Genomic DNA, 16,643 nt, shown 5'->3' with positions numbered 1-16,643 from the left:
GATAACATGATCAACTCAACGAAAGACATGTTGAAAGAGAGGTTTGACATGAAAGACATGGGTCTAGCGGATGTGATTCTTGGAGTAAAAATCACCAGAACCCAAAATGCTCTTGTGTTGAGTCAATCTCACTACGTGGACCAGATCCTTGGAAAATTTAATTCGGACGATATGAGTATAGCTCGAACTCCAATTGATAGCACCCAACGTCTAAGAAAGAATAGAGGCGAGAGTGTTGCTCAGTTAGAGTACTCAAGGATCATTGGTAGTCTCATGTATCTAATGAGATGTACTAGACCCGACTTAGCATATGTTGTGAGCAGGCTAAGTAGATACACTAGTAATCCAAGTACGGATCATTGGAAAGCTATCACAAGGGTGCTCAGATACGTAAGATACACAAGAGACTATGGATTGCAATATACCCGTGATCCAGCAGTGATCGAAGGATACACTGGTGCGAACTGGACATCGGATATAAAAGATCATAGATCCACAAGTAGTTATGTGTTTACACTTGCGGGAGCGGCTATAGCTTGGAAGTCTTCCAAGCAAACGGTTATTGCTAGATCCAAGATGGAATCCGAGTTCGTCGCTTTGGATAAAAGCGGGGAAGAGTCGGAGTGGTTACGTCAATTTGTGGAAGATATTCCAAGATGGCCAAAGCCTTTGGCGGCGATTGCATACATTGTGACAATCAATCGGCGATTGTTCGAGTCAAAGCTCAATGTACAATGGCAGATCAATTCACATTCGACGTAGACACAACACGGTACGACAACTAATCTTAACGGGTGTTATCTCAATTGACTATGTTAGGTCAAAGGAGAATATTGCAGACCCGTTAACAAAAGGGTTAAGCAGAGATTTAGTTTATAAGTCGTCAAGAGGAATGGGACTAAAGCCCATAGAAGAAGGGAATATGAGGGAAACCTAACCTAGTTGACTGGAGATCCCAAGATCTAGGTTCAATAGGCCAACTTAATCATAAACCCAAAGGGAGTCACTGTGGGGGGTGCCTCAAAATTAATAAAGGGAGTTATATACTTCCTAGTCCATTCCAATCATTGACATGAAGGAAGGTTAAGCATGTTGAGGTTAAGGATTTTGAGAAATCCAAAATTAACCATGATGCTTTTAATGGTTCCGAGGAATCACCTATGTTAGAGAGAAGTGGGGTCGCTTCGAATGGATTTGTAGGGATGCGCAAATCCTAGAGCTCTCGCAGTACCAGGAAAGTGTTTCATGACCATAAACGGACATAACCATGAGGACTTGACTGAACCAGGAAGAGTATTATGTGAATGTATATTGTCGCCTACATAAATGGGGGATTGTTCAAAGACACCGCGTCTACAAGACCCTAGGAGGCTAAGTATGCTTCACAAAAGAAGGTTCAAAGGTTACACCTTCCTATCTTGCAATACTCAACTGCTGAACGTGTATCGTTGATACTTGATAGATTGATTTCTATTCATGTGGGGGATTGTTGGAAATTTGTGAAAATAGCACTTTTCACAAATATAGGAAAATGTTTTTTTCCTAATTTTAGACTAGAAATAAATATAAGAAAATGAGTGGATTTTATATATTTATATGTGGGTTTGTGTTCTATGTTGGAAGAGCTTCACAACGAACTAAACCACGTCCAAAACAAAGTTAAGATGAATGAGATATCAATGCTCAGAGTTTGGTGTTTCAAACATAGAATGCTGAAAAAGTGGGAAAGTGGCACCTTGTCCCACATAAGAGGAGAGTTGAAACTTAAAGGGGTATTTAAGTGGGAACACCCCATCCTTATTGTTTCATGGAAGCACACACTAAGTGTACTCGCGAAGGGTGCAGAGCACCCTAACTCGCACACGCGCGCGTGCGTGGCGTGGGTGATGGGCGCCATGTGGCGCATTGATGGCGCACTTTGCACTTTGCGCACGCACTCGCGCATGGGCACTGAAGACGCGCGCGGGCGCACCAAAGTGAGCCAATACGGTGCGACTGTGTGGCGTGCTCGTATAGGCTCACTGGTGGCTGCCGCACGCGCACACCAAAGTGAGCCAAAGCAGCGCGCGCATGACCTCTGCTTGCGCATGAAAGTGAGGCAAAATGGCGCACGCGCGCATGAGTATGCAAGACCTGCGCGCGCATGAGCCATAGGGGCACGCGCAATAGTCTGTCTTGTGCGCGCGCACGCAGAAGCTTCCAGCAATTAATAACAGTGCAGTTACAGTTCAACATTTGAAACTGACGAGTCAACGGCTTTGATTAAGAATTAAATGACGAATTAAAATGCATTGAAGACGTTTAATGCAATTTAATTCTTCCATTTAATTCATTTTTCAGTTTTATCTCGAGACCAGCAGTATAAAAAGGTTGCTACCCTTGTTGCAGAAACACACCGGAATTCACAGCAAGTACAATCTTCTCTCCTCTGAATTTTTCTTCTTCTTCTTCTTCTTCTTCAAGCAGCAAGGTACACCTTCGGGTTGGAGTCAAGACCGACAGTGCAACTGCTTAGGCTGTTGTATCGTCGAAACAAACAAGTTCTCCTGGGAGACTCGAAGTTTGTTTTAATGGACCCGTGTCTAACACGATCTTCAGCCAAGAACAGTCTTTCTGTTTGCAATTCTGTTCTTTATTTTCTATTTTTAGTTGTAATTGTATTTTAATTTTCCAGTATCACTCTGTTCTTGTTCAGTAATTCAAGTTAATAAAATATTTTATTTATTTTTGCACGAACGGATTCCTACATTTTTTTTTTAGTTAACAAGAACTACAATACATAATATTCTACTTCTACCATAAGCGCTTTGGTTGTAATTATATCTCCAAGTTTAATTATATTTTGTTGGTAATTTTAGTGTTATCAAGGGATTTTAGGGTATTAGATTAACTTCTTGATCGAGGAAATAATGTTAGAGAATAAACGAGTTAGGTGACACGGGAGTGCGCGGGCTCGATTTAGTCCTAACATTGTTTGAGTTTATTGTGCAAATAATTACATGGGCCTTGTAATTAATAATACGTTTTTTTCTAATTGTTTTGGACTTTATATATTGTATGGTAGGCTTAATAATATTCCATGTTATTGTTTTGTTGGTAATCTACCATTAAACTACTCGGTCTATTGAATCGTTTTGTCCATTAAAGTGTTTAGTCCATTAATTTGGAAGTAAAAGTCCATTACGATGGTCCTTTGATTTCTTGGAGTGATGGTTGCATTAAAAGACAATCAAATTATAATTGTCAATATATGGTTTACTTATTTTGAATGGTTTAAGTCCATGATTTTAATTGGACTTTGGGCCCATGATGATGGCAGATGAAATTTCTGTCCATCTCGATAAATTGATATACGCATAAGTAAAAGAACACGAGACAGATACAAGACATATAGACGTGCGTACGGTTACAGGGGTATGCAATTGAATTTATATTTCACCACAGAATCATCAAATCTAATTCCAACAAGAGTGATATCTGGCTAATCCGATAATTCATTGCGTGTAACCCGCAAATAGGTTTATCTGATAGTTCTCATACGATTCAGAGATTAATACATGTTTTATCATAACTTTGCAATTTCAATTCGGTTCCACGTTTATTATTTATTCGAATTACTTGTTCTAGACCAATTATACAACATATTTGTAAGCAAACCCTAACACTATTTTGCATTATACATGTTGACATTACTTGCTGTGAGTGTGTCCACAAGTTCTCACTTTAATAGTTTAGCAGCAGTTTTAACAAAACAGCAATCTTTGTAGGACAACGTTGCCGTATTTTTATCGAAATAAAAATGTGTTGTGCGAGATGGGTCATAACTCATAAATAAGTACTTCTTTTGACCAAGTTTAAACCCCTAGTAGAATGATTATTTCAAGTATTACCCCAACTCCTCTCTCTATCATGAACACATTTATTACAAGGGGTTGTATGCAACTAATGTTTGCTTATATTGTTGATACTAGTTTAAGAACCCGCGAGGTTCGCGGGTGTACTAAAACACAAATGAATAACTTTAATTTATTGAAGTAATCGTTTGAATTAAATAACCGTTCAAGTAATAATAATTTAGTAAACTACAATGAGACAAATAATGTAATATATCCAGATGCATGATGATCCAAATTTGTGTAATATTGCGTATATGGAAGATAATGGATAGAGGATTGTAAGTGAACGTACTGTTTATTTATGCATACTTTTAGTTTAATATTTAAGTATGTGTATGAGTATAAACGTTTTTTATTACAGTAACAAAATTGATTAAAAAACAAAAATAATTAAAAATTAAATAACTTCAAAAACATGTTATTATGATTTTTATGGAACAGTTACATGGAATGAAAGATCGTTTGATGAATGAGTACATGGAGATCACAAGTCATGAAATACTTCTTTGTAAACTACATTTGTCGTTTTATTAGTAGGTTTGCCGTCATTGTCCAAAATCAGAAGTTTAACTCCTTGTCTGGTTTTAACTCTTGATAAAGCAACATACAGCTGACCATGGGTGAAAACTGGTTGTTTCAGATACAGAAAAACTCTAGACAGTGATTGTCCCTGACTCTTGTTAATAGTCATTGCGAAACAAACAGCCAACGGAAATTGTCTCCTTTGAAATTCAAAAGGAATTTTTTTATCAGAAGGTATCAAACTAATCCTTGGTATATAAGTGCGAGTGCCTATGTTCCCTCCGGATATTATCTCGGCTTCTATTACACGGTTATACATTTTTTTGATTTGTAGTCGTGTACCATTGCAAAGCCCATTTTGTTGGTCAATGTTACGTAATAGCATCACCGGCACGCCTACTTTTAGTGCTAGCCTATGATTAGGTAAGCCGGATACTTTAAGACCGTTAAGCACATCAGGAGAGTATAGTTTTTGTTGTGTAGCGTTTGGATTTTCAGACTGACAAAGACTGTCTGAACTAAGATACTCTCGTTCTTCGCCTGGGAATAGTGACAACAACCGATCATTAATTTCATGCACAACCTCGTTCTTAGGTGCAAATATAGCCCTCTCACTGAAATAATTCTGATTGTTGAAGTTTTCGAGAATTGAAGGATACACAAAATCAATTAAAGTTGAAATGGGATCCGATGTATCAGTGATTAGAAGGTCGCTTGGTATTTCAATTGACGCTTCTCCATCATTTGGACCACCAACATTTCCCTCACCTATATCCAAAAGCCATTTGGCAAATTGTTTTATTTCTTCAGCGTCCGATGCTGAACTTCCAACTGTTAACCTCATGTTTTTTGTTAATCTCAGCAACTTACATGTATTCCACAGATAAGACGAACTTATTGAGGCATTCACAATCTCTTGTCTTCCACCATTTGGAACAACAGGAAGGATCTGTCTAAAATCGCCTCCTAAAACAATAACCTTCCCTCCAAAGCGGATGTTTGATCTGTTTGAAGTTTCGATATTGAAAATGTCGTTCATTGTTCTATCCAACGCTTCGAATGCATGCTTATGGACCATAGGCGCTTCATCCCATATAATCAAGTTTGTTTCGTGTAGTAGTCTAGCAACATCTCCATTAGGTTTTATATGACAAACTGAATCCTCTGTAAGATTCAATGGAATACGAAACCTGGAATGCGCGGTCCTGCCACCAGACAATAACAACGACGCGATGCCACTTGAAGCAACGTTTAATACAATTTGACCTTTTGATCTGATTGCCGCAGATAATGTCTTCCATAAGAAGGTCTTGCCGGTCCCACCATAGCCGTACACAAAAAAAACCCCACCTTTGTTACCCTCAATTGCGTTGATTATTTGTTGGAAAACTGACCGTTGCTCCTCAGTTAGCAAATTAAGTTGATTATTAAATTCAACTTGAAGATTCGTTTGGTCGTAGATACGCTCCTCGTTAATCAAACGATTGTCTGAATCAGACATAGACGCAGTATCTGGGTACGACATTGTCTCAAATCTTTTGAGTGATGAGTTGTTTCTGGCTAAGAATTTTTCAACTTCACTCAAAACGTAGTTTTTAAGCTGGTGATCTGGAATTGATAAAGCTGTAAAAAATTGGAAAAAAAAATATTATCAAGTTATGAAATCAAAAAATATTTAATGAACCAAACCATATAGCATAAATGAAACACAAAACCATGTTTTCTTTAAATGAAAATTGTTTTTTTTAACGCAACCAAAAACAAAAAAAAGGGATAATAACAACATTTTGTGTAAAACAATTACCTGTAAGACGATGATATTTTCTAAGTCTGTAGATAAAGTCGTCTGTCATGTATCTCCATGTGCTTTCCCATACAACCTCAGGTCTGGACAACGTATTTGTTAATAGCAAAGTAGCAAATAAATTACGAAGATACGAAGGGGATCCTGTTTCATTTGCTTCCTTGATTGCCTCAATGTATTCTGCGTCATCGTCCAAAAGACCGAGTGCATAACATGCATCTCTAAATGTATCATATACCTTACCATCAACTGTTTTAATATCATCAAAAGATTTTGGTCCTTTCACTTTGTTAAGAAGAATTCTTAAATAATATGCTTCCCCAAGAGACGGACTTACAGCGTGAATTCTCCCAATTGACTTATGTCTTTGTCTAGGTTCCCAACAACGTTTATCAAGCTTCCATACATACCAACTTGGAAACTGAACATATGTAAGTGTACGGGCCAATGTGTCATTCGGGTCTTTGTTACGTTCCATCCAGGAAAGAAACATTGAAGCTTTGACAAATGGTTTGTTAAGGACTTGATTAATATCCTCGTCGGGTCCAAAAACAACATGTTGTTTTCCGGGAAGATGGAAAGGCAGCCTCATAACAGAAGGAGTCCTGTAATGCACATCATAGGCGAAGATCCTCCAAGATGCCTCACAAGCCGATATATACCTACAATCATAATATTCTTTGACCTCGTCTTGTTCTAGTTGTTCATTGTTATTATCATGTTGGACAACAGCAACGGTTGCTCTATCAGGGCCTTTATTTATATATTTAAACAAATATTTAATTGATCCGGCTTGATTGCACCACTCAACATTTATATGTGCCTGGTAGCGTTTCAAAAGTTTTTTGTTGTATGGCACAACACTTCTGTTGTCTAAGTCGATTCCATTTTTTACTACATAAGCACCATTATCTCTTCTTTTGTATATTGGGAATCCATTTGAATCCAGTGTAGTATGATCTTGAAAATTCTTTGGAAAACCCTTCGAACACTTATTGTCAACCATACATGGACAACTTAAATTAGCGTTACCACATGGACCATGAATCATATAGTCTTTCACAAGCGCATATAATTCTGCATCTTCATCTTCATCAGGGATTTCTGCAGTTATAAATGGATCAACATGGTCTACCATTGGAAGTTTGGATTCATTTTCTAAGAATAAGCATAGGTGGGCATGAGGCAATCCTCTCTTTTGAAACTCGATTGTGTAAACAACTTACAAAAAGAAATCATTAGTAGATTTAAATAATCTAATATGTATATAAAAAGGAATTTGATAAAATACCTGCTGCAACTTTTCCAAATAGATGGCGTTCTTTAAAATCTTTGCAAATTGAATCCAACTTTATTTTAAACAATCTCGTCAGTATATCAGGCCTATCTTCAGGTTTAAGATTTGTGTCTCTAAGAAACCTTTTTACCTCAGGCCACTTTGGATTGCACGTGATGGTTATAAAAAAATCCGGATAACCAAACCACTTACAGATAGCCATGGCATCTAAATAATTTTGCATCATATATCTAGCGCCACCAGTAAACGAAGAGGGCAAAAAGATTCGTTTTCCAACCTTAGATATGTCTTGCTGGCCCTTATTTCTTAATTCACATAGACTTTCATAGCTACCTGACCTTAGATTCTTTTGTTGAAGTCGTATGTAGTTAAGCCTTTCGCTCTCAATCATAGTATACGCATCAACCAAGAATTGTTGAAAGAGTCTCCTTGAATTTAGAATCAATGAAAACTGATTAATTCTGTCTTGCACACGATATGCAAAAAACTCTCTCATTGTACAATTTGGACGTTTCTTATTGATTACGTCTACGACACCTCGATGAGGGATGTCAATTCTGTAACCATCATCTCCATAAGGGAATAAAATAGGATATTGAAGTGCAAGGTATGAAGGATGCAATTCACTAATTCTTTTCAAAGTACCTGTCTGCGTTTCAATAACTATATCTCTATTGTTGATTGTGTTTGCAATATCCCACACAATTAGAGCAGCAACTTCACAACAAGTTGGTAAATTATACGTTCGTCCATCCTTTTCTCTAATACCAATTAGACGAAGCTTCAGATTAAGATCAGGGTTTTCATGAAAACAGTCTCTAACCATCCTATAAGCTTTTACCAACTGGTTTTCTGAATCTAAAAACACATTTTATATGTTCAATCAGTTTACTATCAAGTTCAGCGACACTCGCGGAGGATGAATCCTTAGAACGACTGATTAAAAAATAGCGGAGTGTCAACAAACATCAATATTAATAAAAAATATATTATAGAAAGATTTGATGGGAAAAAAAATTATACTTTATTATATTTACCTAAAAACGGATTGTCTGTTGGAAAGTTCGTTGTCAGTATCGAAAATGTAGAGCTGGCAAAATTTAGGTTGATCTCCATCTTCCGGAAGCAGGCTTCCAGTGTTGTGGTAGTTCTCTCCACTAATTCTGTAGCAGAATGGTCCGTTACCTCTGTTGACAGTGTGATCAACCTTACCACCCATTGACGTGAAAGCAAACATGGAGTTATACCGTCGAATATTATTCAAAAAATGTTTGCTTTCTTTATCCTTATACGTAAAAAGTTTCTTATAACTTGGAACAGCATCTTTATAATCTGGTAGCTCTACTTTGCCATAACCACAACATAAGAAATAGCATATTCTTCCTTTCTCTTTTCTTCCCCTTCCTTTTTCAGCATCCCATAATTTAGCATTGCATACTTCACAAGTAATACATTGGTCACCATGATCAAAATAATCTGTAATGTTAGTTGAACAAAAAAAGAATATTACTTTACGAAGTATAAGTTTGTATAAAAAAATATATACTATTTACTTAATTAAATAAATAAAATAATTGATCTTATACCTGTTGAAACTCCTTTGTAAATTGCATCATCTGTAGTTTCCTCTGTCGTCAAGTCGATCATTGGTATAGGAGTTGTAACTCGTGGTTTACTTAATAACTTACGTTTTCCCGGCGACATCCTCTGTAAAGAAGAACTTTGTAGAATAGTAGGTGTGTTGCTAGAATTTGTGATGTTTGAAGATAGAGAAAAACGACGAATGTTTATTGGTGTAGTCATGTTGTTTGTAAGACAACTAAGATTACCTAAATAACATAATATACTCAAACTTAATAACTTTTTTAAACATATATACTGTTTTTGAAATTAAATTTGAATTATTTGGTAAATATAATTATTACTTGTAGGTACAACCGACGTTGTAGGAGTAACGTTGTGCGTGTTGGAAGATATCAATCTTAATTCAGAAGAAGATTAAGATGATAAAGTATTGGAAGGGTGTAATTTTCGTCGTCGTAGACTTGTAGATCTTTTACTGTCTAAATATAACTTCCTTAACCTCCGTCTCTCTTTGCAGTGATTTTGAAGAAGTCTCGGGTCAAAAACTGTAGTTTTATAATAAAAAATAGATAATTCACATATAAACATTATCCACTAAAGAAATAAATTTTTTTTAATAATATCCTTCTTCAAACATTTATTAAAGTTTTACCTCCATATCCAATGGACGCCTCTGTTGTAACATTGACCATGTCATGCGGAATGGATGAAGAACCAGAGGTAGATGCTATAACATGTATAGATTGTGATGTACCTTTTTGCGTTCCATAACGTTTACCATCGATGTATAATTTTCTAAGTTTACGCCTCTCCTTACTCTCATCTTGAGTAAGATTAGGGATGAAAACTTGCAGAGAATCATTAAATATAAAACACATATAAGCTAAATGAAATATAATGATAGGGTTTAAATTGAAAATTTGCATATTCTGAAGATAAAAAGTTAAATAATACCGTTTGAAATGTTGCCCAATGGTGTTCGTTGCTGGACATCTGGGATAATAGTTAATACGTGAGTATAAATACAATACATGTGTATAAATACAATTTGATGTATAATTACAAATAAAGTATTCGAAAATAGGAAACTGTTATGTGTAATACAATGGCATGTTTTTTGACATAGGAGTAACATAAAGGAAGTTGTATTGCAGTTTGGTAGCATATTACAATTTGCAGTAGTTTGAACGACGACATCATAAATGTAATGGGAATGGACCAAAAATGATACGTTTATTTCTTTCCGGCAATGAAAATGGTTTGTAAGTTCTTAAATTTCATATTTATTAGTAACATTTATAATGTATAGTGAATCAGTATATTTAAAAATAATTTCATTGTTTCATATTTTTTTTAAAAAAATATGTTATAGTTATTATTTTTTTTTAAAAATTCAACCGGTTTTATATTTATAATTTGATTACATTAAGTAATCAAATAGTTTTAATAGTATATATAAGTAATCATCTAGTTGTCAAATCATATATCAGATATTTTATACATCACAATGATTCTTATCTCTTTCTCTATTGTTGCCCCTATATATGACAACAGACTTCATACGCATACAAAGCTTTTCCGTCGATCGGCATTCAGATTATCAGCGTCGAAAAGATAAATCACCAACAGGTACGATTCAAACTTATGTTTCTCACATAACGTAGATGTTTAATTGCATCAGTGTTAGGGATTTCCAATCTAAATTTGAAGATTTTTCATAAACCGACATGTTCTTTGATAGACAACATATAGTTTTTAACGGCATTTTCTTCGTCGTTTCATCATGTTATATAGATTTGCGTTTTGGGTGACCGAAATTACATGTTTTGTGATCATAATCTGCCGTTATTGTTTCAGGATTTGGTTTCGTATTGTTTGTTTTATCGGGTAGGTCGGTTTAGGGTTTCGATTTGATAATGATTATCGTTGGGGCATTATTATTATTATTGATTGATTTTTTTCTGCAAATCTATTATTGTTTGTTTTAGGTTTTTTGGTCAGGATAATTGTTGATATGTATATTTGTTTGGCCTAAGTGTTACACACAAATGTTATTAAATTTGGGGATTTTACCAAAATCGATATGTTCTATGATAATCAACATCTAATATTTACTCATATAATTGTATGTAGTCAATGGCGCGTTCTTCAACTGCGAGAAATAAACAAAACAAAGAAAAGGAAGTGATACTGCTAACAGATTCGGACTCAGACGAATCTTTCACTTCCGAAGAAATTGACTGGGACGCACCAGAACCAAATCTCATTTTCATGCCACCCTCTTGTTCACGATTTGTAAGTATTTACATTGATTATTTGTGTAGTAAGTTAACTGTTGTTGTTATATGGTTTCATTAGTGCCTTTATCGTTACCGTCTGGATACTTGTTTGGCATTTTCTAGCGGATACCGGTAAAGGTCGCAAGAGCCATGGGAATAGATCGCTGCGGAAAGGTGACCATTAAAAACAGGCGTGGTGTGGAAACAAATCTGAACGTCACGGCTGAACCAAAAAGAGCAAAAAAGAAAAATCGGTTTAGTGTATTGGGATGGCCAGGATGGGTTCGTGAAAACAACATCAAGATGGGTTATCTTTGCGTTTTAGAGTGGTATGAGGATATGCCTACACTCTTTGTTCGGGATGTAATCGAAGAATAATGGGGTTAGTACCATATATCAAAACCGTTAAACCATTTTGTATGGTAATTTTGTCTAACTAATGGTTTTGGCATTAAGTATATAAGTATGTAGGAATGCTTTTTTAGGAAGCTGTTTAAATGTTTTGTTTATGAAAGCTGTTGGAAAACTACTTGATAACATTTTGGCCTATGTTATATGTTTAAATATTTTGATACATGTATCATGTTGGAATGCTACTTTAAATTTAATGGTCATCTACCAATTACAACATCAATATACGATTATAAGTTGTTACAGACAAAAGGTTTTGATATTTAAGTGTTTACGACGCAATCGTGGTCACATCATCTTCATGGATGCATGTAACTATTAAAAATATATCTACATGAAGGTACGTTCCTTTCAGTACTTGTTTAGTTTACAACTATTACCTGACGATACATTCTTGAGAGCGTTAGAATGTCTACGTAGAGACTGATTTTTCCGAGAATCCAAATAGATTTTTCGTTGTCTTCGCCTCTCTTTCGCTTCCTTATTCGTATCAGGATTGCGAACTAAAAAAAAATTAAAATTACAATTTAGAAAGTATAAACAAAAAGAAAACTACTATAACAGCATGTTAAAGGATTATGCATATATGTGTGGATTATATGTATACCATTAGTTATGTCTGAAAATGGAATCCTTGATATCACACCTGCAACGTAATTAATAAAAGCATACAAAAAGTAGTATATGTCAATGGTTTGAGCCATGTATCGACCTAATAATAATTAAACGGAAAGATAATCAAAATGTTACCACTTGAATTGTTTGTAGTGCAAGGTTGCTTGCCGAAAGACGAAGACTCAAGCTTTGACCTTTTCGGCATGACTATAAGTGTAAAATGGTAGATGACAAATTAAGTAACCTGATCTGTAAATGTATAATTTGTTATGATAGATCAATAAAAAATGGCACTTACGGTTTTCAATGTTCTCATTCTGTACACCTTTTAATGAAGATGAAAAATTTTGACTTTTCGATCTTTTGGACATTACCGGAAATGCGATTAAGGTTACTGCAATAAGAAGAAGAAGAAGAACACCAAATCGTTAAATGTATAACCGTTAAGTAAACGAACAAAGTGGAGGATTACAAAGTAAAAGAAATAAGACTCTTCGTTCAATATAAATAGTGGTTTACTTATTTTTGGAATCAATTTAATACTATATCAACTTAAATTGCAAAAGATTTTATTGATTTATGGTTGATTAGTTATTCCAAAATTAAAATTACCAATAATTTCACGCTTTCCAAGTATAGTTTTTGTATTTTCGGTATGTTATGATTTACAATAATCAAATGACGTATTTTGTTTCTATCATCAACATTAAACGGATAATTATCAAACAAATGTCACTACAAAAATTGACAATATATAATATATTCCGTAGTATAAGATTCTGGAATTTAGATATACATTTTTAATTAGATAAACAACCATAAACTTAAAGACTAAACATATACACAAAAGTTAGGTAACATACAAAAGTCTAGTAAGAAATCATTCCAGACGGTTACATGTTCAAAGGATAGCTACCAAAAGAAAATCCAAACAGTTGTTATAAAGACGGTTAATAAAAAGTTCGGTGCACTTTTGCTTAGACATGTCGGACGTTTTTTAAGATGACGGTCTTCTTTGAAGGGACATAAGTGAAATCAAGCATGTCGCCATCATTCAACTTATTTTCCGCCATAAATACAGGCCACTCTATGACTGAATAGCGTTTCGCACTTCCGTTTTTTTCCCGTTTGACTTCATAAGTACTAACTTGCCCATGCATGTTTTCAATCTTCAGTGTATGAAGCTTCTTTGTAAAACCAGCGCGTTTTGATACCCCGACGGGAAGACGCTGCATGTAACAACGTTTATTAATCAGTTTACACCTTAAACATCCAATAATGACGAAACATAATGAAAATTTAAAGATTTCTTGTATTCAAAAATAATACCAGCCTGTATTCCCCTTTACGTGTGAAGTTCAAAACTGCCGGATCTTCAGGAACAGTGTGTTGTCCGCAATTTTCTCCATGTAAACGCTTCTTAGACTTGGAAGTACCAACCGACCTTATACATTCTTTTACCTTTATGATTAAAAAAAATGTTATCTTCAAAACGATAACATATTATTGTTAAAATATTAATATTATTTGTATGAATCTCAAAAATTACATCTTTCGTGAGACATGGAGATCCTTCAGATATAAATCCCTTGGAGGTACATTCAACGTCATGTACTTTACCCTTACTTGTATTTCCAGCTCCCTCCTTGATGGTAATGGCATCTTCTTGCGGAATGCAAATATCCTGATGAAATGCAACATTATACATTAAGATAAATAATGTAAATGATTAACTGTTATGCTAAATATCACATGATTTTTTTTGTATAAATATACTTTTAAAAAAATATAAGATTACCTGGTGGTCATTTGGTTCTTCATGTGAAAAAAAGAATCCATATTCTTGACGCAAGGCCTAAAATTGACAAAATGCAATATAATTACTGCCATATAACCATTAATCAAAAATTGGTCTATAATTAATAGTAGTTTACCTCGTCTACTTTCTGAACGAACTGATCACGAGATATTTCAAGAACCTCATCATCGGAATTGTCTCCCATTATGAACACAACCAGCAACTGAACTGAAAATAGAGTTAAATTATAGCGAGCATTATAAATTTTATTATACATACATATAGATGCAACATAAATCAAAATTTTAACCAACAGAATAATTACATTCAAAGATGCAGTTTTTGAATACATGTACTACAAAAATAAAGAAATTTTTTCTACTAATTATGTTGCAAACAATGAAACATCAATATCAAAAAGTAATACATCATTAATTCAGAAAAATAGTATAAAATGTAGTCAACAATCTATAGCTAACATCTATAAGGACCGTAAAACAATAATATAAGACTCAACAAAAACAGAAAAGTATGAAAACATTCATTTAAGTATAAGATTTAAAATAAAAAACAGTGTATACTACATACATGATACTAATCATTACATAAAAAACACAAGTTAAAGGTAAAAGATAGTTTGGACAAAAGGTATTCAACTTTAAACATGTACTTTCTGCCATTTGTTAAAGGAGAAACTTATAAAAAGTTTAATTATAATTAAGAATCAAACCTTCAAATCTGCAAATGAAATAGCAAATAACATCACAACTGTAAAAATAATAAAACAAAAATATAGATTCACGAACAGTTTTTTTAGAATCTTAAAGATCAATATGAAGACATGCATACTATGAAAATAATATCTGTTAAAAATATTAAAAAAAATTAAAAAAAAAACATAAATAACACAAAAGTATCAAAAGCAGCAGATCCTTCAATAACATCCAAGATATAGAACAAACATTCATCAGGATTATAAACCACATTATACCTAAACATTCATCAGCTATATACATATACATTCATCGGCCTAACAACCTGAGACAAAAAATCATGGAAATAAAAAGGAGAAACACTGTATATACGGCTTTGAGATTCCAGTACAATCAAAAGTAAAAGATCAAAAGAACCAAATGATGTATAAAACAAAGTTTCGGTCCATAACATATAAGATTTACAAACACACAATAAGAGTGGAAATCAAACTTCATAACTTACCGATCGAAATTTTTGATGAATATTGTATGCAGAAGATGAACAATAAAAGGGTTTCTTGGTTATTGTGAATGTTGAAGTTGAAGAAAGATAACTTTGGAAACCGTATATTGTGATGATTAGTGAAAAGAAATTGTAAAAGCAGGATATATGTAGTTTGAATTTTATAAGTTTGTTTAATTTAGAATCAATGGGAATATAGGGTATGGTGGCTGACCCAATAATACATGAAAAGTTTGGGCCGGAATTTCTTTGGGCTTATTGCCGGGCTTAAGTTAATATGTAGGAATCATTTTGGTCTCAGCCCAAACTGTTATCTATTGAACTAAAAATCTAGTTTTCTATGATTACAAAAAAACGGGAAAATTTTTAAAAGTTTTCATATTTAGATTAAATGCTAATGGTAGTGTTACAATCTATTATCTAGATTTCTATATTAATAAACATAAAAGATATTTTTTTTATTAAAGTAACGAAAGGATAAAATTTCCAATACTTGAGACAAATTAGATAGACCGATAAACAAAATATGAATTAGTATCAAATAAGTTCATAATTTCTAATCAGATGTAGATAACAAAAATGTAAATCGTAACATCAAATAACCCTGCATTTTAGCATTTAATTAAAAGATTAAAAAACTGTATATATAAATAAGTAAAAGAATGTCATGTAACATGCACCAAAAAAACGGGTCATTTTACAATACAATCGCATGGAATAGATGATCGAATATTCGAACCAATAAGATGTGATTCTGGAATTTTAGGAGAGAAAACGATTTTAGTCAAATCTGTTGATCTCAAAATGTTTCCTGCAAATTATATTTTAGAGTTTTAAACAAATATTTGTGTAAACTTAAATGTTAAGAAACAAAATAAAACAAACTAAAAAACTTACTGGTGTTGCAGTAAACCAACTTGACCCGAGCAACGTATATTATAGACTTTTTTTGTATGTTCATTCGAGTTGTAACATATCCCAATCCTCTCATGTCATACAATTCCATTTCAATAACATGTCCTCTGTTAGATTTTTAATTTATAGTTAAACAGTAAGTTTTAGAGAATGTGTAGTCACCAAAAGAGTTGACTTACGTGAAATCTTGTAGGAATAACCTAAACATATGTTTCTTTTTGTCTCTTTCGCCACATATTATTCTTCCAACAACATCTACAAAAGGTACAAATAATAACATAAATTTTCAAATAAATGAAAAAAA

General features: G+C 33.9%; 2 protein-coding genes across 2 annotated transcripts; one reads left to right on the top strand and one right to left on the bottom strand.

Annotated features, from left to right (window-relative positions):
* The first annotated feature begins 282 nt into the window (after nucleotides 1–282).
* LOC118487531 (secreted RxLR effector protein 161-like) lies at nucleotides 283–762 on the top strand. The gene has a single exon (XM_035984461.1). The coding sequence runs from the start codon at nucleotides 283–285 to the stop codon at nucleotides 760–762; it is 480 nt and encodes a 159-aa protein (XP_035840354.1).
* Nucleotides 763–4,380: 3,618 nt separating this feature from the next.
* LOC110914228 lies at nucleotides 4,381–12,613 on the bottom strand. Its single transcript, XM_022159035.1, has 10 exons — nucleotides 12,544–12,613; nucleotides 12,401–12,439; nucleotides 12,174–12,296; nucleotides 9,756–9,986; nucleotides 9,580–9,648; nucleotides 9,106–9,348; nucleotides 8,705–8,995; nucleotides 7,514–8,377; nucleotides 6,223–7,443; nucleotides 4,381–6,041 (listed from the first exon to the last, which is right to left on the bottom strand). Exons 1-10 carry the CDS (start codon nucleotides 12,611–12,613, stop codon nucleotides 4,381–4,383), a joined length of 4,812 nt encoding a protein of 1,603 aa, XP_022014727.1.
* Between the last annotated feature and the right edge of the window lie 4,030 nt (nucleotides 12,614–16,643).

This window comes from Helianthus annuus, chromosome 15 (assembly GCF_002127325.2).
Source record: "Helianthus annuus cultivar XRQ/B chromosome 15, HanXRQr2.0-SUNRISE, whole genome shotgun sequence".
In the NCBI taxonomy this organism is placed as follows: Eukaryota; Viridiplantae; Streptophyta; class Magnoliopsida; order Asterales; family Asteraceae; genus Helianthus; species Helianthus annuus.
Note: the sequence above shows the minus strand (reverse complement) of the source record. Positions and strands in the feature narration are given on the sequence as shown.

Excerpts from the sequence above, each read along its gene's own strand:
- LOC118487531 (XM_035984461.1), top strand. The coding sequence starts at position 283 with ATGAGATGTACTAGACCCGACTTAGCATATGTTGTGAGCAGGCTAAGT.
- LOC110914228 (XM_022159035.1), bottom strand. The coding sequence starts at position 12,613 with ATGCCGAAAAGGTCAAAGCTTGAGTCTTCGTCTTTCGGCAAGCAACCT. Across the intron at positions 12,440-12,543 it reads CACTACAAACAATTCAAGTG|GTGTGATATCAAGGATTCCA; the intron begins GTAACATTTTGA and ends ATTACGTTGCAG. Across the intron at positions 12,297-12,400 it reads ATTTTCAGACATAACTAATG|TTCGCAATCCTGATACGAAT; the intron begins GTATACATATAA and ends ATTTTTTTTTAG.